The 26343-nt window shown below is 47.0% G+C and overlaps 1 protein-coding gene across 1 annotated transcript; it reads right to left on the bottom strand.

The window, feature by feature from the left end:
• Positions 1-25514, bottom strand: TVP23A (trans-golgi network vesicle protein 23 homolog A). Its single transcript, XM_024571538.3, has 8 exons — positions 25377-25514; positions 25039-25118; positions 3763-3907; positions 3127-3216; positions 2810-2938; positions 1677-1805; positions 956-1015; positions 1-106 (listed from the first exon to the last, which is right to left on the bottom strand). The coding sequence occupies exons 1-7, from the start codon at positions 25383-25385 to the stop codon at positions 956-958; spliced, it is 642 nt and encodes a 213-aa protein (XP_024427306.1). The 5' UTR covers positions 25386-25514; the 3' UTR covers positions 1-106.
• Between the last annotated feature and the right edge of the window lie 829 nt (positions 25515-26343).

Below are 26343 nucleotides of genomic sequence, written 5' to 3' on the forward strand. Positions count from 1 at the left end.
GCCTCACTGAAAACCAACAACTTGTTGGTCATGGAATTCTTCTCTGCTGCAGCTTGTTTGATTACACACCCTCTTACTTCAGCTACTGTCGTGTCCGAAGATAAGCCTGGAAAGGAAACAAAGAGGACGTGTGGCTTCAGTGCAAACTACACAGCCATGGCCCTAGCAGTCCCTCATCTCCACCACTCGCCCTCTCTCCACCACGCCATCCCTCTCACAGTCATGGTTTTAAACGGCATAGTCCAGTTACTTTTCAGCTTGAGGAACAACCAGAATATTAATTGAGCCTCAAGCGAAGGGTTGTTCTGAGGGTAAGCATGTGCTGCAGCTGAGGTAGTCAAAACACCCGTGAGAAGCCCGAGAATCACCCACATACACAGAGGCGGGGGTTTGTGTCAGCCTTGTGTGGTCACGTTACACTGCATTCAGCGATTTCCAGGTCATACCATACATTTCATAGGGGTTTTGTCAATTACATAGAAAGGAAAGACAGATGTAAACTCTAGAATTATCTATATTGCCGTGAGATGCTCACTCTTTGCATGACAGATGCACAGAACTGAGACGGCCGAGAGAAGAGTAAATTCCTGTTTTCCAACTTACTGTGGGCAAAAGTGGAAGGGTGGGCAAATCCCCTTGTTCTTTCCCTCCCATTCTCTCATTTCCTCCCTGCCCCCCCCCCCCCCCCCCGCTGTCCCCTTCATGTCTGCACATATGGTCAAATTGGCACAAGTCCAATGTGAGGAGGTTGGGATCCTGGTCAAAGACAATAAGGTCACAAAGCCCCAGGAATGCCCAACACCCAGGCTGGTTCCCGCCTGGCTCTGCACCTGGTCCTCAGGGCTCTGGGGGAAGCCCACCCAGACCACAGGCACAGCTGAGCCCAGGGGAGCTGCTCTTCCCACAGGCCCCCAGCCCTGCACTATGCTGACCCTGCCTTGATCCCGCCTCTCACCTAGCACTTGTGGGTCTCCAGCCCCTCCAGGCCAGGCTTCTGAAAGTCACTTGGGCAGGCCTGCAAGGGGAAAGTCAACAATGGTTTTCAGTCCCCACTTGTGCATGGCCCGATTCTGATTCAAGGCCAGAGCAAACCCATAATGTACCAAGAGCCTGCAGAGCTGGTTCTCAGTGTCTTGGTATAAAGTAGCACCATAAATATTTAACATGGTCCAAACCACTTAAGGATGAGCCTGGTCAAATTTAAAATATTTCTCACTTCTAGAGACCATATGCGAGGTTAAAAATTTTTTTGAGTGGTTCTTAATTCTATAGTTTTTAAAATCACTTAAAATTGACAATAACAGAAGGATAAATGCTGTATGATTCCACTTAAGTGAGGTTCCTGGAGTCATCACAGTCATAGGAACAGGAAGGAGAATGTTGTTGACTTAATGGGTACGGAGTTTCAGTTTGGGAAGGTGGAAGGGTGCTGGATGGAGATGGGTGCTTGCACAGCACTGTAAGTGTTCAGGATGACACTGAACCGTACACTTAACATAGTTAAAACGGTAAACTTTATGTTTGCATATTTTAACAATTTTAAAAGCTAACCGTGGCAGCCTGGCCGATACAGAAAACATTAAAAACTGCAGTTGCCAACAGGCCTCCTTCACTTGAGCTTCTGAAGAGCAACGGTCCAGGAGTCGGATTCCAGGAGTCGGATTTCAGTAACTCACCGTCTGGAACACTGTCTGGGACAGAAAACCGGCTGTGACTTTGCTGATGTCACTCTCGCCTCCCATCTTACAAAGGATGTAGCCATATAGGTTAGCGGCCTGGAGAGAAATCCCAGCTATCACGAGGGCCTGCATTCAGACAAAGCAAAGGGAAATTTGCTGAGCATATACTGAAATGTTCCTTCCAACCCAAGTAGCGGGGCCTCAGGCCTACACCTACAGTAACAGCCAAGCTTTACTGAGCATTTACAAATACTCACGGACACTTCTCAATGATCAACACCCTGAGAAGCTGGTGCATTATCATCCCAGAGAAACTAAAGTTGCCCAAAGTCCAAGAGCTAATGGCCAAGCCAGGGTCCCCACTCCAGAGCCCACACCTTTAAGCACACTGTTGCCTATAACATCTGTGGATATTTTGTCTTCTCAACAAATGAACCCAGCCATGGCAACAAATACAGTAACTGAAAAAAACCTTCAGAACTCTGAGGCTAATTTATTCCCCACGGAGGAAGGGCTCTCTGTCGAAGGTAGGATGTCATATGCTTTTTCTAAAAATGCTTCTCTTAGCTGCATCATTCATATGTGCCATAGGTGGAAACAACCAACATGTCCATCAGTGGATGAAGGGACAAATAAAATGTGGCCTATCTGTACAGTGGAATAGTATTCAGCCATGGAAAGGAAAGAAGTTACAACTTCTTTCTGATACAAGCTACAACATGGATAAACCTTGAAAATACTACATTAAGTGAAAGCAGTCAGTCACAAAAGACCCCATATATTGTAGGATTCCACTTACAGGAAATGTCCAGAATAGGCAAATTGATAGAAACAGGAAGATGAGTGGGTTTTGGGCTAGGTGCACAGGGACATGGGGAGGTGATGAAGCTGAAGGGTACAGGGTGTCTTTTGGGGGTGATGAAAATATCCTAAAATTGATTGCGGTTGCACAACCGAATATACTGGAAAGTACTGAATTATACACATTAAATGGGTGCATTGTGTGGTATGTAAATTATCTCAAAACAGCTATTTCAATAAATCTATCGCTAATAAATAACAATCCACTCCTGTGACCCCTGGCTCTGTACAGACGTCAAAACAATGTCAGAGTCAAGGTGTTGTCTTACCAGCCACTTTAGCTTCAAGGAAAATAAGGTGCTAAAAAAGAACACAATCCAAATCATCGGGCAAATAATGAGGCCAAGCCAGAAGATTCGGGCTTCAGCTTCTGTGGCAGCAATATTATTTGGAGAGACCTGTTGTGGGAAAGTGATTCATGCTATCATTTTCATTTATTTTACATGTGCTTCTGTTACGTGCTGGGGCGCCAGCAGCAGTGGGCTTTGTGCAGGGTGGACATCAGATCTGCACGAAGTCCAGAAGGAAGCCAGAGACTTCCCACAGCCATTTTCCCCATGCTGGTCTGAGGCGTCATGGAGAATACCTTTCTGGCTTCAAAAATCCAGTGGCTTTTCCCATCTTCATCTATCTGGTTCCACCAGCGGAGGCCCACCATGAGCCTTCCAGTCACATTCTGAGGGAAATGGACAAAATGACTCTAAGCAGGTCACATGTAAAGAGAAGGTCCTCTGCTATTTATTGGCGAATAAAATAAAAGTCACCTATTCAGTCAGGTTAAACTTGTACTGGGAGCAGAGAAAAGGGGAATTGAACTGTGGTGGTTTAGAAGTGATTTTTTAAGGCTTCTAAGTTTTAATTAAGCTTACCTTAAAAAGTGACAGACTCCCCAAATATATATACTCATATAGTACACTTAAATATTTACATATTTATTACATGCAAATTTTATTAAAAATCCAAAGCCGTATAGAGTAGTCATCCTCACATGGCACATATTTGTAACCATGACAGTTGATATGCTGAAGCCATTTATTCAACACCAAACAATGTCTTTTTTCCTCTAATTTTAAGTGACTCTGGCTCAGCATTATGTACCAGCAGTTTCACCCAGAGTACCTCCTGGCTCAAATCAGCCACATGCATTGGGACAGTCACCATCCGGAAACACAGCCCACGTGTGTCGGAAGCAACAGCATCACAGGAGAGGGGACTGACTTACCTTCACAGACCAGAAGTCAAAGGACAGAAGGAGAAGCACAGTGACGAAACAGCCCACAAAGCTTCTGCTGAACCAGTCACAGCACACATAGGTGACGATGGCACTCACTCGGAAAAACAGGTGGAAAAAGGTGGCCAAGGGATGCCTAGGAGACAACCCAGAAGGCCCTCTCACTCCAGGGGCCAAACGGGCAGTCAATGAGCTCACTCCGTGCTTTCTGACTTTCCATGTTCTCTCTAGTGCTCTTCAAGCCAAATTCAATCAGGCTGCAGCTCCCAGGACAGACACAGCACTAAATTAGGAGGTCGGCAACAGTTATTATTACACTAGCTTGTTTTTTTCTCCCTCTCAAAGAATCCTGTACTTTCCCCTAATTTGATTCCAAATATTACTTGCCCTCTTTGAAACTGGGTCACATTTGAAGTGAAATGTGACCGATCACTCACTGCCTTCCCACCTGGCAGTGATAGTCACCAGTTCCCTAAAGGTAAAGGTTGGGTTATTACCCAGTAACGGAGCAGCGAGGCCATGTGTGGCCCATAGGTGCTGTCTCTTGTCATCAGGGAACGCATATTCCTGGAGAGAGGGAAATGAGGATGACATGCCAATGACCAGTCTAACTCGTAGTTGCTTGTAATGAGTGGTACTTGGATGATGAAATTTAATCTAAGCGATGATGGTTTTTTTCACTGGGCTTGTAGGCACAAAAGAAGGGACAGAACCAAGGGGTTATGTGCTCATCCTACATCCAGTGCTTTAAAAAATGAGCCTGAAAGATGAGAGCCCCAAGGGTAATCAATAACAAGGGCCATCCATTTATCTGGAGCAGATAGATAACACATGCCTGTAGGGCTCAGGCAGGTGGCAGCCATGAGTGACACGGGCCAGGTAAACACTCATGGATTTCTATTTCCTTTGTAGGAATCCACTTCTGATAGTGCACAGGTAAAGAAAAGCACTCAATCAAGATCAGGAAAGCAACAGTGCAAGCCCAGTGATGACGGCAATTAAAGCACCACGGCATTGCCAAGGAGGGAGAGGAGGAGAGGGAAGAGCAGGCATCCCCCCATGGCAGGTGACTCTACTTGGCCAGCCTGTCCTAGTTCTGCTAAATTCAGTATTTCACAAGAAGCCAGAAATCCAGACTTGTGATGGCAAATAGGATTTTTAAATGATGGCTACTAATTATGTTAATAAAATAATGGAGGCTATGTATCACCCTGGCCCATGAACCGCCAGCTTGCAGCATTCAGGGTGATTGAAGAGGCAGCCAGCAGACCTGCAGGGGGATGAGTCCGCTGGGTCTTCCCAAAGAGAAGTGTGGTCAGGACAAGCAGACTAGGGGCTCCCATGGAATTGAGCTGTTTTGAACTCCCAAGGCACCATGAACTCAGATTCAGAAGTGGAATTTACAGTGACTTCTGCATGTACTCATGATGTTCTAAAGGACAAAGGGGGCCACAGCCAAACACCAGCTGTGCGCCTGAACACTTCTTATCTGTGCCTTCTGACACTGAGCCCTCCTGGCAGCCTGGGTGAAAAGCCAGCCTGGGAAGAGTACCCAGCATTTAAGAATTAGAAGTGATGACATTGAACTTCTGAATCTGGACTGTTCCAGAAGACAAGACTCTTGGCAACCTCTTATACTCTTTTTGCCTTAAATCTTATTGAAAATTTTCAACAAACTGTCTCAATACAATTTTACCCCTTCACACTGAAGATAAATGAGTCTTCTTGCCATAACTGTAAGTTCTTTGAAGGCAGAAACCATGTTTAAGATAATTTTATATCCCAACAATGAGTAACACTTAAGATTCTAGGCAAATATTTGCTGTGTCGAAACTGCAATTGATTGAGCCCATTAAGGATCACTGGGACACGAGTCCTCTTTGTAGAACACCACACACTTAAAAGATGTAAGAGACCCAAGTGTGCAGTGATCCAGGGTAAAACCTGGAAGTTGATGTATTCGAATAAATCACCTGCCCACCACTTTTTTTCTTTCTTTTTTGGCTGTGGTTTCCTGAAATAAAACAGAAAAATTTCCAGTTGTTGGAAAGTTCTGCTTGGTTGAGAGGTATTACTACTATTATTCAATCAAATTATTGTTTTTCAAACCAAGCCCAAAGCAAGTAGAAAATGATGCCTGTTGCACTTTCAAATATTGCTTTAATGCTTTAATGCTATTTTGTGCAGGTTGTTCCCCGGGCAACCCCACAAACCCTCACTCAGTCTCTCTCTGGAGTCTGGCCTTTGCCCCCAGCTAACCCTACTCTGGTCTCAGACCAATTTTCTAGCTTTGAGAGTTTGGAAGGCCACGGCTTAAGCCCATCCACTCTTCCCTACCAGGGGTCCTCCGCCCTCCCAGCATTCTCTCCTGCCACCTCCGCAGCTGCAGAGCAAACACACACACCATTCACCTTCACGTCTCCATGCCACTGGCTTCAGCTCCACCCTCCCAGGCACCCACCTGGTCGCCTCTTGAGAGGTGCCCAACTGCCAGGGTTCCAGTTCTGGCTCCAACCTCTGAGTAGCTCTATGGCTTTCCCTAAGCTATGTAACCTCGCGATGCCTCAGTCTCTGCTTCTGTACAATGGGAATGCCAACAGCAGCCCCTTCCCTTCCTAGGACACTAAAAAGATCAAGTGAAGCTGGCACATATGAAGTGCTTGAGACACAGGCTGTGCTCGGTAATTGTGAGTAGCTGTTGTTATCTCAGCCCTCAGAGTCACTCGAAACTGCCCCACCTCGAGGAGCCCCACTAGAAAATTCCCCCTCTGACCACAACTTTCCTTCTCTCTCCCTGGGGGCAGACGTTTCACGTCAGGGATCCCCCAAGACTCCAGTTTCCATATTGTCCCAGCCCCATTGCTTTCACTGAAGAACATACTTCACTCCTCCACGTGAACACAGACCATTTCCCACTGGGTAGCCAGCATTCCCTCCACCTGGCCAGGCAGAAGCCTGTTATGTCCAGCGGAGGAGGTGGAAAGAATGACAGATGGTGAAAGGGGGAAATGAGACAACTGGAAGTGTTGTCAAGGTGGGAAGAGTCTCAACGGGTTTTTGTTTAAGTTTGAATACATTTTCATAGTTCTGGGTCTGAGAACACCTATTACCTTCCTCCTTAGAAGGAAACGCAGAAGGTTCTTAACCTGGAATGTGCAGGAAAGCCTCCTGAGGGCTTAAAATATGCACAGGCTACTCCTGTCCCAAGACACATGGGTCCAGATTTACAGTGGGACCTAGACCTGAACTTTACAAAGGAAAAGCACTGCTCTATACTGGATTCACCAACTCTGGCCCAAGGGCCACATCAGGCTCACTTCCTGTTTCTGTGAATAAAGTTTTATTGGAACACAGCCATGCTCAATCACTCGCTGACCTGCCAAGCTGAAAATATTTACCCAGAAAGTGTGCTAACCCCTGCTGCAGACCAGCAGGAACAATTTGGTGATGAAATCAGGCTCCATTCAAAACAAACCAAAAATGAAAAAACTGCTACTAACAGCCCCTTTCCCCCTAAAAAATCTGCTCCAAAGTGGCAGTGTGGGAGCTGCCTGACTAGCAAAACCAGTAGATTACGCTGCATGTCAGGGTCATGTTATCTTGGGACGGTGAGGGGCGCTGACGGGGAAGGCGCACAAGGACCTCTGGGTGCTGGAGATGTGGATCTCCTGTGCACACATGTACTCAAATTCATCAAACCGTATGCTTACAATTAGTGTACTTGACTGTATGTGCACTGCACCTCAATTAAAAAAAATTTCTGATTGAATCCACTGACCAAAGAAAAATCTTTCCAAGTCACTGTAAAAATTCTTCACATGATACAATTCAGCAATTGCACTCCTCAGTATTTACCCCAATAAGTTGAGTAAACATCTATACCTGCACACAGATGTTTATAGCACCTTTATTCATAATTTCCCAAGTTAAGAAGCAGCTAAGATGTCCTTCAGTAGGTGAATGGACGAACTGTGGTGCATCTACACAATGGAATATTATTCAGTGTTAAAAAGAAATGAGCTATTGAGCCATCAGAAGACATGGAAGAACCTTAAATGCACATGACTAAGTGAAAGACGGCAGTCTGAAAAGGCTCCATACTGTATGATTCCAACTCTATGACATTCTAGAAAAGGCTAACAGTAAAAAGGTCAGTGGTTATCAGTGGTTGCCAGGGGTTGGGGGAGGGAGGACGAATAGGTGGAGCACGGGAGATTTTTTGGGCATGTCAAATCCTATAGAATGTACACCACCACGAGTGAACCCTGATGGAAACTATGGGCTTTAGTTAATAATAATAATAATATATTGGTTCACTGATTACAGCAGATTATGACACTAATGTTAGAGGTTAATAATAAGGGGAAATTTCGGATGGGGAGGGGCTTATGGGAACTGTATTTTTGCTCATTTTTTCTGTAAACCTAAAACCACTCTAAAAAATGCATACAGGTCAGCACAGGGGTGCTCTGTCTAGACAGTCCAAAGCGTAAAATCGGGGCAGACAACGTCCCATAGGCACACGCGTCCTCTTTCCCACAAGCTTCTAAGGCAGGTTTGATTTGGGGAGCAGGGGAGGTTGATTTAATCCTAAATTCAGCAGTGATTGAATTAAAATTTGCCCTTTATTTAATTGTTGAACAGATGAGAAAACTGTACACAATTTGAAAACTGTACTCTGATTTTTAAGACTGTCTCCTGCTTGAATTCCTCATCAAACATCTTATTTTAAATTCTCCATCATCTTTCAGACGCTCTGGAAAGTTTTCGGCTTTTTCCTGAGGCAAGGATCTGAGGAAAGATACTATCTTTCCTCCCAGGTTTACTTTGCCACTACAAAAAAAAAAAAAGCACCTGTGCCATGACCCATGTGGCTCAGTGGATTGAGTGCTGGCCTGTAAGCCAGAGGGTTGCCAGTTCGATTCCCAGTCAGGGCACATGCCTGGGTTGCAGGCCAGGTCCCCAGGACAGGGTGCATGAGCGGCAACCACACATTGATGTTTCTCTCCCTCTCCTTCTCCCCTCTCCCCCTCTCTCTAAAAGTAAATAAAATCTTTTTTTAAAAAAGCACCTGCGATGATGTCAAGAATTTGCTTCAAGATAATCAGGGGTGGGCAGTGGATGGGCAAAGATGAAACAGGATGGCCATATGTTCATCACCACTAAAGATGGGCAACCGGAACACCAAGTTCATTGTTCTCTGTACTTTTATGTAAATTTGAATTAAAAAGCAGAATATAAAGAAATCATCAGAGGAAACTTCAATTTGCATTGAAGCAAGACACCTTTCAGAATAAACCAAGGCCATGGGTTGATATTCTGGAGGCCATGTGGTTAAAAAAACACACACACAAACAAACCTAAAATTCCCCAACTGAGTAATTGGCCATTACAGTTGGACGCAGGAGACGAATTCCAGAAAGCAGGTCTTTTCTTCTGGACTCACCAGTCCCTCTACAAAGAAAGAGCCAGTGCTGTGTGGAGTTCAAGTGCCTACCCAGCCCTCCACCCCAGGCCCTACCTATAGACAGTGAAAGCCGGCGAGCTTAGATGCGCATTCGAGCCCCACCCTTGCTGTGTTGCACCGTGGACAAGCTACTAAACTGCTCAGAGCTTCAGTTTACTCATCTGTAAAATGGGAGAACATGTACCTCAGATGTCTGAAGCTTCCAGGAAATAAAATACCTACGACGCCAGACCAGAGGGCGGTTGTGACTAATAGTAATCTACTTGTTTGACTCCTTAATGATCAAGATTTTTGAGAACTGGGAAAGTAAAAAAAAAGCCTGACCAGCAATGCTCTTTTTTGGGTGTCGTCTGTCAAATATGTAATGCTCTTTTTTGGGTGTCGTCTGTCAAATATGTTTTCCCCATTGTTAAAAATGATTAGGGTGCTGCTATTTATTTCTTCAGCCCTGACACCCACGTGGAATCAGGAGGCTCTTCTGCTAATGGCGGTATGCCCCTGTGAGGATGTGGGAGGGAGGGGACCTTCAGTGTGAGAGGGTCACAGCTAGGACGGCATCTGCCTGCCTGTCCCCGTCATCCAGATCTCCATTTATGAGCTCCCCACACGCCCAGGAGCTTGTTAGGAATGCAGGGTCTTCATTTTAAGAAGGCCCAGGTGCCTTGTTTGCTCATTACAATTGATCCATCCTCTGTTTTATTTTCCAGATAAACTCAGCTCCAAGAACAAAGCAGAAAGGCACTGAAGGGCTCCATGCCTAAAAAAGGAGACCCCTAGAAGCCCTTCAGAAACCACAAGGGGCGAGGCTAACACAGGGGTTGAAGCATCTGTGTGGAATCTTAACTTTCATTCTCCAGAATGCTCCAGACACAATGTTAGCACCATCCTCCTTCAGGCTCTGGCTTCTTGCTTCAAACGACAGCACCTACTCCTCCTCCCCAGATGAGAGTCTGGGACCAGCAGGTTTTCGGACTGCGGGGATGTCTGAGTAGATGCTGATTGCTCAGTCCTCACAGCTCTGATTCAAAGGTCAGCACAACAGAGGTTTGCATGTGGAAGTGAATAAAAGAACACACTTCCCTCTGGTCACCAGCGCTTTCCTTCTTGTTTGTTCTTTATTTCTTTTTAAAGAGACATCCCAACCTTAGAGGCTAGATATGCTCAGCCTGCAAAATGAAAGTGAACCCCCAGGGACAACAGGCTGGGCCCTGGGTGGAAATTCTTAACTCTCTGCCTGGAGCACCCAGAGATTCCCATCCAGCCCACACTCTCCTGCTCCTGCTGCTAGAATCGTGGACCACGTTCCTTAGCTGAAGACCCAGTTTTTTTTAAAAAGCAACCAAGAAATAAAAAAAGGAACCCTAAAGAGCTAAAAGCAGGACTCAAACAAAAACTTGTTTTTGAGTACATGTTCAGAGTAGCACCATTTACCAAAAGATAGAAACACCCCAATTGTCCATCAACAGATGAGTGGATGAACAAAAATGTAGCCTATCCATACAAAGGAATGTTATTCAGTCATACAAAGGAAGGAAGCTCTGATACCTGCTACAATGTGGAGGAACCTTGAAAACATTAGGGTAAGTAAAAGAAGCCAGACCCAAAGCACAGATATTGTAAGAACCCATTTAGGTACCTAGAATAGGCACATTTATAGCGACAGGAAGTGGAATAGGGGCTACCAGGGGCTGGGGGAGGAGGGAATGGGGAGCTACTACTGAAGGCAATATCGTGTTTCAGTTTGGGTTGAACAAAGAAGTCCTGGTGATGGACGGCGGTGACGGTTACACACAGTGTGAATGTGCTCAGTGCCACTACAAGCACACTGGAAAACGGTTAAAATGGGAAATGTCATGTTATGCACATTCCACAATTTTTTAAATAAAAAAAGAATGAATACATGCTATTGTACAACATGACAGAAGCTCGAAAACATTCTGCTAAGTGAAAGAAGCCAGACACAGAAGGTCACACCTTGTACGATCCCATTCACACGAAATATCCAGAATAGGCAAATCCATCGAGATAGAAAGCAGATTTGTGGTTGCCAGGAGCTGGCGGGATGGGAGGGGGAGTGGGAACTGACTTAATGGCCATGGGATTTTCTCTGGGATGATGAAAACATTCTGGAACTGAATGGTGGTAATGGTGGTACAACATTGTGAATGTACCAAATGCCATTGAATTGTTCACTTTATTAAGGTTAAAATGATCAGTTTTATATTATGTCTGGTTTACCTCATTGCAAAAGAGGGAGGAAAGAAGTGGGGGAACAAGGGACGCTGCCTTCACTGGCTCTCCTTTAGGAAGAAGGCAGCAGAGCAGGGTGAGGTGTGTGGGAGGGTGTCATGGAGGACCTGCGTGACCTTGGGCAAGTGACTTAACCACAAGCATGTGCCCAGTTTCTTCATCTGTAAATGGGATAGGAGTCAGAGGTGCTGCAGTGCACAACGCTAGGAGGTGCCATTCAATCACAGTCCCGTTCCCCGGAGTAGTGCAGGGCATGCCTGCGTGGCTGTGCTCCCTGGAGACAGTACCGACCGCAGGGGGTTGCTGGGAAGACTACATGAGAGTAACAGTGCATGTAAGGGGCTTAGGTTACTGCCTGGCGGGCAGGCAAGTGTTCAATTAAAGCCAACTAGTTAGTGGGGCGTGATCATACCACTAACTTCCTTTTGTATGAGGCAGTGCTTCACATAGCAATCAGTTGGTTTGTTCTTAAAATGAAGCTTCTGATTCAGGAGGTCTGGGAATCTGCATTTTAATGAGCACCCAGGAGATGCCAGGGCTGCTGGTCCAGAGACCGTGGCAAGGAAGAGAGGAAACACGCTGTATGAGTTTCCTAGGGCAGCAGTAACAAAGCACCACAAACTGGGCGACTTAGAAATTTCTCTCTCACAGTCTGGAGGCCAGAAGTCCAAACGCTCATATAAGCAGGGTTGGCTCCTTCTGAGGGCTTTGAGGGGCAGTCTGTCCCAGGCCTCTCTCGTAGCTTCTGAGGACAGTTGGCACCCTGGGCATCCCATGGCTCGGAGCCGCATCATTCCGATCTCCGCTTCTGTTGTCAAATGGCCTTCTCCACACATCTGTCTTCACATGCCTGTCTTTTTATAAGGACACTGATCATAGTGGATTAGGGGCCCACCCAACTCCAGTATGACCGCGTCTTAACTCACTGCATCTGCAAAGACCCTATTCCAAATAAGGTCACATTTCAAGATACTGGGGGCTAGGACTTCAACATATCTTTTGCGGGGAGGATACAAGTTAACCCATAACTCCCGCCTTGGGACAAATGAACCCAAAGAAAGTAAGTGGGGTAAGAAGGGGGCAGCCAGCCATTCTGCGGATGAGGACACGGATGCTGGGAGAGGTGAAGCGGACTGCCCAGGGTTGGTGCACAGAAGCAATTACACAGCTGATGCAGTATTCTGCTGGAGTCAGGCGCACACACCATCGGCCAGCTACACATTCTGGGGGAAACTAACTCCCTGAGGAAGGGGCATCTTTTCTAGTTCATGTGAAGTACGGGCTAGCAGCTGCTCTGATGGCAGAATCAGCACCAGAACCGAAGTCTTCACTCAGTTGTAGCCCAGAGTTCCCACAGATCAGCTGAAAGGGACATGTGCTCGATGACAACAGTGACTCCGCAAAATACATCCACTAAGGGATGACAACCAGCCCTGCTTGATGCACTTCCTAGCCTTGGAGGCTGAGAGATGATACAGGTGGCAATCCAAGCTGTGGCTTCTAAACTCCATTCTCCAAAGGAGCCAGGACCCCTTGGAGAAAAGGCGATTCCAGGGGCAGATGGAGAAGTGCATAGGAGGAGGCTGGGACCTCAGCACATCCCATGAAGCAAGGAGGCTGTCAGACACCAGAGTCAGGTCAGAAAGACTCAGAAGCCAGCTGGAAGAGGCTCCCACTGGCCAAAGGTGAGACAACTTAAGGAGCAATAAAAATACAAGGCCTGTCCAGGAAGTATCCAGCCATGTACTATGAAAAGTAGACACATTTATTGAAGAAGACAGAAGATACCAGAATCATTGTACATAGGACAATGACACCTCAGTCTCCTTCAAAGTAGGTACCTTGGGACACCACACAGTTCTCCCAATTGCCATCAGCCGCCCCATCGTATTTTCCTGAATTTCAGACAATGGTCTGAAATCTCTTCCCTTTCAAAGGTGATTTTAGTTTTGGGAAAAGCCAAAAGTTGCAGGATGCAAAATCTGGGCTATAGGGAGGCTGAGTCACCTGGGTAATTTGTTTCACCAAAAAACTCTGCACCAGACGTGATGTGTGAGCAGGCACATTGTCGTGATGAAGCCGCCAATCACCAGTGGTCCATACCTGCGGCCTTCTGAATCATCCAAATAGTTTCCACAGAAGAATGTTCAAGCTTGACACAAAATCTCATGCAGATTCATTGCTCTACTCGCTCAGTCATTTTGAATGCCACAGCCACACAGTACACATGCTCACTCAGTGGTGTCTCCCACCCCCACTGACTAGTGCAGGGAAGTCGTCATTGTTCACGCATATGTATTCCAGTCCACCCTCCATGGCTGCCAAGTTACATCAATGTTGAGCAAACCATTCTCATTACATTAACAATGGCTGGGCTTTTCCCAGACAGACCTATTATGTCTTCATCCACGAGTCATGTGATACTTAAACTTTCAGTGGTCACCTGTGGGGGATGCTGGGAATGATCTCATCACTTGAAAAAAAAAAAAAAAACCCCACAACAAAAAAGAAGGGTAAGAATCAAGTATCTATTTTACCATTTCTCTATAAAGTACACCTTGCAATGGCTATATATTTGAAGAGAGAGGGTTTCTCTTTCTAGATTTCTTCGGCTCACAAATGAAGACAGAGGATAGAATTAGAATGCCACCATGATGCAGCCCTAATGTTACAGAGTAGCAGCTGAGGACCAACAGGAGTTAGGAGCTCCTGATGGAAGAACTCAGTAGAACAACCCAGTGCAGCTGCTCCCAGATTCTGACCTTCAGGCACAGTGTGAGATAACAAATACTTTTTGTCTGAAACTGCTAAGTTTGGGGGTAATTTGTTATACAGCAATAGCTAACTGATAATATAGGCTCCAGTGTTGCAGAGTTTTAACTCTGTACAATCCACGTTATATTTTGTCAGATGGTTCTCAAAGGCAGGAAGGACAAGGAGATCAGGTTCCTCTAAAAATCGGGGTGTAAAATAAAGAGTCCCAGACTTACTTAAAAACAACTGGAGGTGGAGGGGAGCACTCACCTCTTTTAAATAGGAGACTAGGAGTTACTAACTGAGGGAGAGAAAAAAAGCAAAGAGGCCAAGGACTGACTTTCCAGAAGGCTGGAGAGGAAGTCAGCCAGCAGGAAGGTGTTCAGAGCAGGTGGAGCCTTGGAGAGGTTGAAGAAGGTAAGGAACCTGGATTCTTATTTGTTTCCACCCTCACTCCAAGTAGGGTGTCTCCCCCCACCCCCGCCCACACTGGAAGTAGAAAGTAGAATTTACCCATTTATGTGCTTTTGTTTCTGAAGAGCTACTAGATTCTTCTAGAAAATGGGCAGGATTTGAAGGCATCAAGTATTAGCTCTTGTGTGAGCTTGGATCTGTTACTTGGCTCTTGGGAGCTTCAGTTTCCTCATCTGAAAAATAAAGAGAATCCTGTCTAAACTTGCAAGTTTTTTATACTCACCCAAGGACATTTTTTTCATTGCTTTTAGAGAGAGAGGGAGGGAGAGAGAGAAACATCGACTGGTTGCCTCCTGTACACTCCTAGACCAGGTGTTATACACAACTGGACCAGGGATCAGACCCACAGCCTAGGTATGTGCACTGACTGCGAATCAAACCCAGAACATTTCAGTGTTTGGGACGACGCTCCAACCAAGCAAGCCACACTGGCCAGGGCTTAACTTTATTTTTAAAAAATATTTTATTTATTTATTTTTCAGAGAGAGGGGAAGGGAAGGAGAAAGAGAGGGAGAGAAATATCAATGTGTGGTTGACCCTGTTGTGTCCCAGCCCCCTCCCCACCAGGGACCTGGCCCACAAACCAGGCATGTGCCCTGACTGGGAATTGAACTGGAGACCCTTTGGTTCGCAGGCCAGTGCTCAATCCACTGAGCCACACCAGCCAGAGTTGACTTTTTTTTTTTATTTTACCATTTTAATGTTTTTGGAATCAGGATACACCCACTAATGGTTGAAAATATTAATATGGTATTTGTTTTCTACCCCCAAAAGCTATAACCAAACCAGTGCACTTTAAAATGATAGCATCTTAGGAGCAAAAAGTCCAATATACAGATTATTTAATGGGAGAACCAAATGAAATCATATTCATTCACTCAGCAAATACTGATCAGTACCACAGCCTGACCTGTGGGGGCCCCATTAAACTGGTGTCTTCATCCCTAATAATAGTCTATGACTTTTCAAAAAAATAGTTGTGCTTTCTGGTAACAAAAGGATGTTCCAAATCCAGCCGAACTTGGAACTGACTCTTCCCTAAGGAGCCTTGGATTCTTTGTGGTGAAGAGAATCAAAGACCAAAATCTGGGGTCTGAGATGCAGATAAGAGGTGGTGGAGGGCAAAAAAAAGTGCCACTTCTGGGTTACCTTTAGTAGTGACAGAGCTTGAAAACAAATGTTGTTTTAGAACAGAACATCATTTCTATAGTTTCGGCCCAAAGTCATAACCTGGATCTAATCATGAGAAATACCAGACAGACCCAAGTTCAGGTACATGGGTCAAAATAGGTGGCCTTTACTCTCCAGAACTGTTCACGTCATGAAGGATAAAGAAAGGCTGAGAACTGTTCCAGAATGACTAAATGCAATGGGTGAGCCCGGATTGGACCTTGGACGGGGTAAAAAGGGCACTGGAACATGAGCTATAGATAAGCCTCAGTCACTGCACTCTGCTTATGTGATAAAATGTGCTATTCTTACAACACACCCTGGAGTGTTTAGCGGTGACGGAGCATGCAATGGGCCACTTACCCTCAAACACTTCAAAATACAAACACACAGACGAGAAATGGTTAGCGATTGGTGCGTCAGTTCTTTGTACTATTCTTGCTATTTTCTGGTAAGTCTGAAATTATTTCAAAGTAGAAAGGTTTTTTCCTAAGTCCTCACAAGGACATTGATTCAAAATGTTACTTTCCAACTTCTGAAACTCCATCACACTGAAGGCAGAGTTTTGTAATTGCCGTGCATGTGTATTTATCGTTCACAGATGAATCTGGTACTCAAAATAACCAATACTGAAATGGAAACTGTGCTTACATTGTTTAAGGACATAGAATTAAATCTGTAATCAACACGTACATGACTTAAAATGATTTTCAAAATTACTTAGGAAACATGTGATTTTAATAAATTGAGCGTACAGCAGCAATACCACATACCCTAAGCACCTACACTATTTACCAGGCACCTACTGGATCCGGGCCGAGTGCAGTGAACGAGATGGACCCGGTCCTGCCCTCACGGACATCCCTAGTGTCTGGTTGTTGGGGATGCGGGGCAGAGAAGCGGACGGGCAATTTCAACTCAGAGTGGAAACTGTCATTAATAGGGTAAGAAGAATCATGATCAGAATTTCCAACAACTGCCATGGCGTGGCCTCTGACTACTCAGAAGAAACAGTGGAGCAGGGTCCCACCAGCCATCCAGTCAGCTGTTCCAGCTGCCAAGACTTTAGCATGGGAGTTGGGCAGGGCATCTACGAGGTTCTCAGCTATTTACCAACATTGTAAGAAACCCGAGATGTGGACACAAATTGGTCATCAGGCCTGGGGTAGACACAGGGCTGTGGGTGCAGAGAGAAGAGGCACCTGGCTCACAGTAGGGCCTGCTTCTTAGCCACGTAAGGGTTCACATCTAAAGGATATGGGGTTTCTCTGGCAGGGAGCGGGGATGGTGATAAAAAGGTCCAGGAATTAGGTAGTGATGATGATTGTATACCTTTTGAATACGCTAAATGAAAATAACTGAGTTGAAGTTCCTTTACTTCAAAGGGGTGGATTTTATGGTGTGTAAATTATATTTCAATTAAAAACATGAATTTTTAAAAATATTTTAATATCTAAAGGACAAATTTAGGCAGCAGAGAGCAAGGTATATACAAAGGCTGGGGAATGATTAGGAACACGGGGGTCAGGGTAGACAGACGCAGATGGCCATGCCCAGCCTGACCCCTGGGGCCTGACCCCGCACCCCCCACAGGCCCCTCCATCACCTGGCAGCAGCTTCTAGTGGTTTGGGCAGAAACCCACAGCATTAGAGAGGAATTCCAACTCAAAGCCTCTTGCACCCCTAGAAAGTGTAGAAATGCTCGATGGAGTAATATTTGCTCCTTACTGTCCTTAAGAGGTGGGCATGGGGGGCCTGAAAACTCAGGTGCTTATAGGGCCAAGCTGGGCTGGTAAATAAGTCAACAGGTGGGTGAGGGCTGGGGCTCACCCAGGAGGGGCAGGCCCCACGGTAAAATTGAGCCCACTCTTCCAACTCGAGTGGCTTCTCAAAAAAAGTCTGCAATCCAGACTTTTTAAAAAAATGATTTAATTGCATGCTACTAAGTGAAAGAAGCCAATCTGAAAAGGCTACATACTATGTCATTCCAAATATATGACATTCCAGAAAAGGCAAAAGTATGGAGACAGTGGATCAGCAGTTGCCGGGAGCTAGGAAGCTAGGGGAGAGTGAACAGATGGAGCACAGAGGATCTGGGGGCAGCGGAAATAGTCTATACGACACTGTAATGGCGGATGCACCTCATTTTATTGTCCAAAGTCACAGAACTTACAACACCAGAGCGAACCTTAATGTAAACTATGGACTTTGGATGATTATGACATGTCAGGGTTCATCGGTTGGAGCAAATGTCTCACCTGGTGGGGATGATAACGGGGAGGCTGTGTTGGAGGGGGCAGGAAGATATATGGGAAATCTCTGTACCTTCCCCTTAATTTTGCTGCAAACCCAAAACTACTTTAAAAAAGAAAGTTTAAAAAAATAAAAATAAAACAACAAAAAGATTCATGGAGGTGAAATTCACATCACATACAATGCAGTATTTTAAAGTGGACAATCCAGTGGCATTCAGCACTTCCCAACGCTGTTCCAAAACATCCCGTGCAGAGTAAAACCCCACACCCACCTGGCAGTTTCTCCCTGGTTTTCCCTCCCCACAGCTCCTCGCAACCACCAGTCTGTCCCCCTTCTGTCTCTGTGGGGAATCACATTTCTAATGTGGCCCATTCCAATTTTTAGATTTAAATTCACATACATTAAAAATGCCTCCCTGGTCCCTGACTGGTGTGGCTCAGTCGGATGGGTGTCATCTTGCAAACTGGAAGGTCATCGGTTTGATTCCCGGTCAGGACACATGTCTAGGTTGTGGGTCCAGTCCCTGGTTGGGGGCATGTGAGAAGAGACCAATAGACGTTTCTCTCATACATCGATCTTTCTCTCCCACTCTCTCTCCCTTCCTTCTCCTCTCTCTAAAAATAAATAAATTTTTTAAATGCCTCCCTGGACTGAGAGAGTACATCTGAGGCTTGCAGTCAGTCATCTGACTGTCTTTTTGCAATTTCTATTCTAAAGTATTTTAAAATTCAGGTGTGAGAAACATCTGTATTGATATGCAGGAAAAATGTGAAGATCCATTCACATTTGTGGTTGTTTCTGAGTCATTCTGGAAGCCTCCTTACTCCTGTGATGAGTGAGGAATGAGTCATTGGCCATGGAACACCCAGGGCTGAGCCCCTGTGAGCATTTCCTTGGAGCTGGCTAAGGGCTAGCCCCGGGGCTTTTCCCCTTGGATTCCAGCCTGTATTTATTAAGTTGCTATTTGGTAAGCGTCATTGGCATCCGTTGCCAGAATATCTGGCCTTGTGTCAGCACCTGCTCCCATCCCAATGAAAGTGAAACACACACACTAGCATGCACATTCCTCACTAATCCAGAAACAACCAACCAGAAAAACATTCCAAGTTCCAGGGGACACAAGAGAATCACACAGTAGGAACCTTTCACACTCATCTCCACACCCACTGAGTCAGCATCTTCTAGAGAGAGAACCTGAAGTTTTGGGCCTTCCTTTGTTTGAAGTCCCTGGGGATAAAGATGAAGTTGGGATCTCCTGGGAATACAGATCCTGAGACCTGCACCAGGGAGACCCTGCCTTCCACCCTCTCGCTCCAGTCTCAGGAGTCCCAGACCTACAGCTGGCAGAATTCGGACAAAGGTCAACGTGAACCAAGTTCCCACGTGCATCCCTGGCATCCAGCCAGTGCGGGCCACCAGCATCTTTCACCCTTCCTTGGCCTCCTGACAGCCCTCACTGCCTCCTTTCTTGCCCTACAGGCCACACAGTGGTCATGGGCAGCTCTCTCAAGTGTCACCCCTATCATACATGTCCCCTGCTCATTTGCAAAGATTGCCCATCAAAAGCAGACAAAATCCCAAATTCCCCACTGGAATCTTCAGAGCCTTCCACATCCTTTTCCCTAACAAATCTATAACAGCATCTCTTCTTTCCACCCCCCACTTTCTACACCCTGGCCTGGTTCCGACAATCTGTAGGGCCTTTGCACTTGCCGTTTCCTCTGCCAGGACTCCCACGCCTGGCTCCTCCTTCGCATTTGAGTCTCAGTCCAAATGCACCTCCTCAGGCCTCCTCAGAGCCCTCCATGATCTAAGAAGGCCCCTGGCCCTGGGACTCTTTTTCTCACATTCCCCTGCATGGCCCTTACCAACCTCTGATGCTACACTGTTTAGATATTTGCTTATATGTTCACTGTCTTCCCCCTAATTAAAATGCCAGATCCAGGAGGGCAGAGACCTCTGTGTCCCCTGGAACAGTGTTTGGCACACAAGGTCCTTGAACATTTTTGTTGATTTAATGAATAAATGAGTGAACCAAAGAATAAACCAGTGGTTCTCAAAAGGGAACTTGTTTGGAGCTTCCCCAGCAATGTCTGGAAGCACTTCTGGTTGTCACGACTCGGGGGCCGCCACTAACATCTAGTGGGCAGAGGCCAGGGATGCTGCTAAACATCCTACAGTGCACAGGACGGCCCTTGGAACAAAGGATGCCCAGCCCCGCATGTCAGAAGCATCACCCTTGGAATAAATAAATGAGCTAACTCCTCCAGGTCCGTGCAGTGAAGCTGTCCAGTATCAAACATCAAGGATCCTGACCGACATCCCCTTCCTGTCACCGACTTCCCTGAACTATGTGGATCACAGTTCAGCAGAAATCTCCCTTCTGTATGTTGGGATGCCTTACGCAATCAATTTCATGTTAACAAAAAATATAAATAAGAGGAAGTTAAGTGACTGTAGTTGTAAGGAGTTAATTTCAAAATATGTAATTCCGTGCCCTAATCAAAGAGAACCGAAATTGGTCTAGTTCCCTGATTCTGTGGGTTATTTTCCTTGGTAATCACAGACCTTCCTCAATATTGGTGAGACCTGCTTATGTGCTACATTTCTACATTTTTAAAATAGATTTTCGAGTGGAAGAGGGCTGAGTGATTTGTTCCCCAAAGTCACTGGGGACAGGGGGACCCCAGAGGACACAGGGTCCTCTCTTACTGAGGTGAACAGACTTCCTGGCATAACAACAAAGAAAACTAAAATTCTCCTTCTCTTCAGTGTGTTGGAGCATGATGTCTGGATGTGTGTCTGTGTGTGTGTCTGTGTGTCTGTCTGTGTGTGGAGGGGAGGCAGTTAGAGATGTGCCCGTGTTGATTTCTGAGAACAATGCGCAGCCACCAAAGCGACGCCTGAACCATCACCTGCGCCCCCTGCTCCCTTGCCCCCCACCCCAAGAGCTTCCCTCAGGTCAGTGTCAAACACAGAGGTGTCAGGAATGCTCTGAGCTCCTTCAAATGCAAATTTAACTTATCCAAATCCACACCCCAGAGAGCCAGAGAATAATCTAAGGCAGGGATCTCAACCGGGCAACTTGGCCCCTAGGAGACGTGTGGCAACATCTGGAGTCACACCTAGGGAAAGGGGGGGGAACACTGCTACTGGCACCTAGTGGGTAGAGACCAGGGATGTCACTAAAGTCCCACAGTGCACGGGACAACTCCCACAACAGAGAATTATCCAGCCCCAAATATCATCAGTGCTGAGGCTGAGAAAGCCTGCTCTAGGTAGGGAGGGTCGGCAGACGGAAGCCCTGGAAATGCTACTCCCACGGCAGAGCTCATCCCTGAGGGCTGCCTACCCTACGACGCACGGTGTGATATGAGATGCAGGCTTGAGAGCCAAACTCCCCACCTGCCACTTAAAAGCTGTGTGATGTTCTGCAAGTCACTAAAGTCTCTTCCTCAATTTCTTTAATCTTGAAACTGATAAAAATCATAGTGTCAACCTCATAGTTTTGTAACACAGATTAAATGAATTATTATAAGTAAAACACTTAGAACAGTGTCTGCATTTAGTTAGTACTAGGGAAGTGTTTGCTACTATTGTTTTTCATTCACTATGACTTCCCCTAAAACACAGCCAAGAAATTCATCTGCAGCTCATTTTGAGGAACAGCTTTTGTATCCAACGTGAGAAGATGAATGGACAGTAAAAGACTACTCGAAAGATAAAATGTTGTTCTACTTGACAGGGTAGCTAGAGATTTGCAAGGGAAGTTTTGATTTCACATAGTTTTTGCCTTGGGACCTGGTCCCCACTAACAGGTGACTCCTTATGGCATCTTCTCGTCTGACACCCCCTGGGCTGAATGAGGACCAACACTGACCAAACTCTGGGGACAAACCGGCCCTGACAATGGAGACCCAAACCAGGTCCAAGAAATCCGTCTGAGGCAAGATGAGAGCATCCTACTAAAACCCATGACCTTTGGGTCCAAATGAATCTGTGCAGACAGTGCCTTGAAAGCATAAACATAATTTTCCACAGGAGGGTCAGTCTCCAGCTCCAGGGACAACCCCAATGCGACACCCTGGTCCAGCTGAGGACCTGCCTCTGCCCCAGTACTCCCACAGAGACAGGACACAGAAGTCCCACTTAGGATCAGATAACAGGTACCGTTTATGAAGCCCGCATGAGTTACCAGGGGTCCCACTAGCCTTTGTTACATACGTTTGTCACTTGATTTACTCCTCTTTACGCAGCCCTGTGATGGAACTAACATCCTCCCCATTTTACAGTTGAGAGCATGGGGATCGGGAAGGTACGGTGACTTGTTCAAGGGCACTGTGAATAAAGGGCTAGCATCAGGCATGCCTGGGAGTGACCTCGGTGGAACAGCCCCTGGGCTGGGGAACTGTGAACTGGCAAACAGGCCATGGATCTCGGTGAACAGACCCATAGAAAGGTTTGCAGGAAATAAGAGGCTGAAACTTCTAGGCTTCGAGGCGTCTCACAACACTGGCTTTTGCCTCTGGGAGCCCAGCACGGCCCGTGTAGGAGACAGGACAGCAGGAACACTCCCATACGTGGGGTAGTGGCTGCGTGTCCCAGTGAGATGAAGATGCTGTGTTGCTGCCCTATGTGAGTCCTCTTCAGTCAGAGCTACGAGAGGTTCGGATGTCACTGCCCTGCACAAATTCCAGTTCTAGGACTGCACTGCCCAATATGGCGGCCACATGCAGTTATTAAATTAGAATTAAATATCCAAATTTTTGTCCCTCGGTCACACTAGCCACCTATCATGGGCTCAGCAGCCATGTGTGGCTGGTGGCTACCATATTAGACAACACAGATACAATACATTCCCATCCTCATAGGAAGTTCTAGTGGACATCGCACCCCCACAATGTCACTTGTAAGCCCTTCAGGGTGCGGCCAGTCTCTGTCCAGATTAGTCCCCAGTGAACCACACTCTCAACTCCCTAAACTCATCTTACTTCTCAAGTCTTTGCATCTGACATCCTCACTCCTTCCCTGCTTAGCTAATTCCTACCATCCTTCAGGCCTTAGCTCAGCAGTCACTGCTTCCCCTGACCAGGATAACGATGCCCAAGCATGGAAACACTGAGTCGTAACAGTCATGGGCATACCTACACCCTGTACCCCTGCACCAATGGTTTTCAACTGGGGGCAAGTTTGCCTCCTGGGGACATTTGGCATTGTCTGGAGATGTCATGAGGGGGGTGCTACTGGCATCTGGTGAGTACAGGCCAGGGATGCTGCTAAACATCCTACAATGCACAGGACAACCCCCATAGTGAGAAGTACCTGGCCCAGAACGGCAGCAGTGTCAAGGTTAACCATCTCTGCTCTGGACTGGGCAACTCCATAGAGGCAGGGGTGTGTCCTTATTCCGCATATCCCCAGCCAGCAGCACACAGGAGGTGCTCAATCAAAACTGAACATACAATGAGTTTAGATATTGTGTAAGATTCTTTCCCCAGGATCCCAGGTCTTTTACAATGTTTTTCCTTCGACAATCGCTGATCTTTGTGGTAGGCTGAATAATGCCCTCGCACCAAATACACAGGAACCTGTGAGTGTTACCACATATGGAGAAAGGGGTTTTGCTGGTGTGATTACGGATCTTGAGATGGGAAGGTTATCCCAGATCAAACTGCTGGGCCTTAAATGCAACCACAAGTAACACTATAACAGGAAGGCAGAGGGGGATTTGACACAGAGAGAAGAAAAGGCAATGTGAAAATGGAGCAGAGAAAGATTGGAAGATGCCACGCTGCTGGCCTTGAGGATGGAGGAAGGGACCCTCAAGCCAGCAGCTGCCAGAATCTGGAAAAGACAAAGGGCAGATTTCCCCCTAGAGGCTCCAGAGGGAGTGTGGCCCTGCTGACACACCTTGGTTTCAGCCTAGTGAAATTGATTTTGGACCTCTGGCCTCCAGAATCGTGAGAGAATATATTTCTGTTGTTTTAAGCCAACAAGTTTATGGTAGTTTGTTGCAGTGACCCTAGGAAACTAATACTGTCCTATTCCATTATTGGATTTGGATCAGAGAATTTAAAAGAGATGCTATGTAGCTGCCAGGCCCCCATGCCTGCTGGCTCTGATGGCTGGAAGGAGCGATGGGGCAGAAACAAGTGGGTGAATGTGGCTGAGCTGTGCGTTTCTAGATGGAGCAGCTGTCTGGGTCATCAGCAATCTAGTTTATCTTATACACCTTATTCCTGTCATTTTCTGTGATGCTGAAGGTCTCAGGCAGGCAAGTAGTTTGACCTAGGACATTATGTCTGTCTGGCTAGAACTGGAGCAGGGATTAGACTAAAAATTCAAGCTCCTGCCCACCTCTCCTGCCTCCTGCCAACCCCTTTATCCTCTTCCACCACCCTCCAGACATAGAGGCTTTTCTCTGACCTTCCAACAGGGTCTTAGGATCTGTGCACCTGCTATTCCTTCCACGTGGAACACTTCCTCCCAGGTCTCCCAAGACTGGCTGCTTCTCATCATTCAGGTCTCCGCTCAGATGTCACCTCTTCCGAGATGCCCTCCCGGGCTGTGCTGAGGCAAGTGGCCTTGCCCAGTTACTTTCCCTTTCATCACCCTGTAGATTTTCTCCCAACTCTTCCCAAAGGCTGTAATGATCTTAACATTTTTGTTTGCCTACTCAGTGTTATTCCCCTTCCCTCCCCTGCCCCCCAGACTGTAGGATCCAGGAAGGGAGGGACTTTGTCTGATCCGGTCCAGGGTGTGTCCCTAGCCCGTGCCTTTCAGACACTAGGTGCTCAATACATTGTGAATGAATAAATGAGCGAGTGAGTGAATGAACGTAAATGAATGAATTTACAGCTTTGGGGGATGCTTGCCCAAAGCCAGTCCAAACATACCTGATCTTGGCTTTCCGAAAGGCCAGCTCCTCCTCGTTGCCGAAGTCCAAAGACACATCCTCAGTATCGTCCACCAGGGCCTGGGAGTGGGGACACCAAAGGTGAATGGCAGACCCGCCGGCAGTGCACAGTTCCACCCCCACCCTCCCTGGACGCAGGGCCCCTGCCCTGGGTCTGGGATTCCAGGCCTTCTCCACCCTCATGCCCATTTGGAATCCAGCCCAGGCCCAGGCCCCGGACTCGCCAATTCCTCCTCCTCCCGGGTTCTCCTAGCGCTCCACCAGACCCCTCCCGGCCTCATCACCATCCTTTCATGCACAGCATCCCCGCGGCCCTACCTGCTTCATCCTCCCTTTGGGCCCACCTGGAGCCCAGACCCCACACTCCGGCTCCGCCTCTCGCAGCGTAGGGGTTGCAATGCCCCGAGAGCCAACGGCTGCAGACCTGGCAGGGTCAGAGCCTGCGGCCCGCAGTGCGGCCTCCGCGCAGGTCTCCTGTGGGGGCGGGGCGCTCCAAGCCGAGAGCGCAGTCGCAGGGTGGGGAGGTGGGCGCCGAGGCCCTGGAGGGGGCGGGGCATGAAGGGTCTCGGGGGCCCTGAGGCTCATTGGGGACCCGACCTACGAGCGCAAGAGCACGTTCTCAGACAGCAGAGATAGCGTAGGAGGAGCAGTGGTAGGAAGGGGATGATTCGGCTCAGAGGGGAACTTGCGGACCGTGAACCGTGATCCTGGGAGCAACACAGGGGACAGATCGATGAACGAGGTGATGTTCCAGAGAAGTTCCGTAAATGCAAAATGACCTAGCGAACGAACGAACAAATGAGTGAATGAATGAATGTCAGTGTTGAACAGCCTCATTCAGGGTTTGGAGAAGGTCGGTGTTTCCCAAAAGTCTCTGAACCAAAGAATTTCCCGGGGCCCTTATTAAACGCAGATTTCCAGGCCTGGCCCAGGAGGGTCAGAAGTCTGGGGTAGGGCCCTGGAATCTGCCTTTTAACAGGTGACTCTGCTGTAGCCACAGCTTGGAATCATTCACTTACCACAGTGACAGCTGCATGCATCTAGGTACCAGACACATAACTGAGCACAAAGTAACTATTATTGGCAGTAATAGCAGTGTTCCTGGATGTAGGGTCCTTCCAAGTATCTCCCAGAAAAGACGACTTGCCACCTGAAAATCTTTCCTGGCCCAGGACAAGGTCACTTCCCCTCCCTTCTGCCCTTTCCCTCTATTGACCTCCCACCCAGGGTCAGAGGGCTAAGTGTCTAGATGCCAAGGCCCCTAGTCCTGCCTTTTGCCCTCCTG

Source organism: Desmodus rotundus, chromosome 1 (assembly GCF_022682495.2).
Source record: "Desmodus rotundus isolate HL8 chromosome 1, HLdesRot8A.1, whole genome shotgun sequence".
Classification (NCBI taxonomy): Eukaryota; Metazoa; Chordata; class Mammalia; order Chiroptera; family Phyllostomidae; genus Desmodus; species Desmodus rotundus.

Excerpts from the sequence above, each read along its gene's own strand:
- TVP23A (XM_024571538.3), bottom strand. Across the intron at positions 3,908-25,038 it reads TTTCGGAAAGCCAAGATCAG|GCATCCCTTGGCCACCTTTT; the intron begins GTATGTTTGGAC and ends GTTGTCTCCTAG. Across the intron at positions 1,016-1,676 it reads CCCAGACAGTGTTCCAGACG|GCCTGCCCAAGTGACTTTCA; the intron begins GTGAGTTACTGA and ends TTCCCCTTGCAG.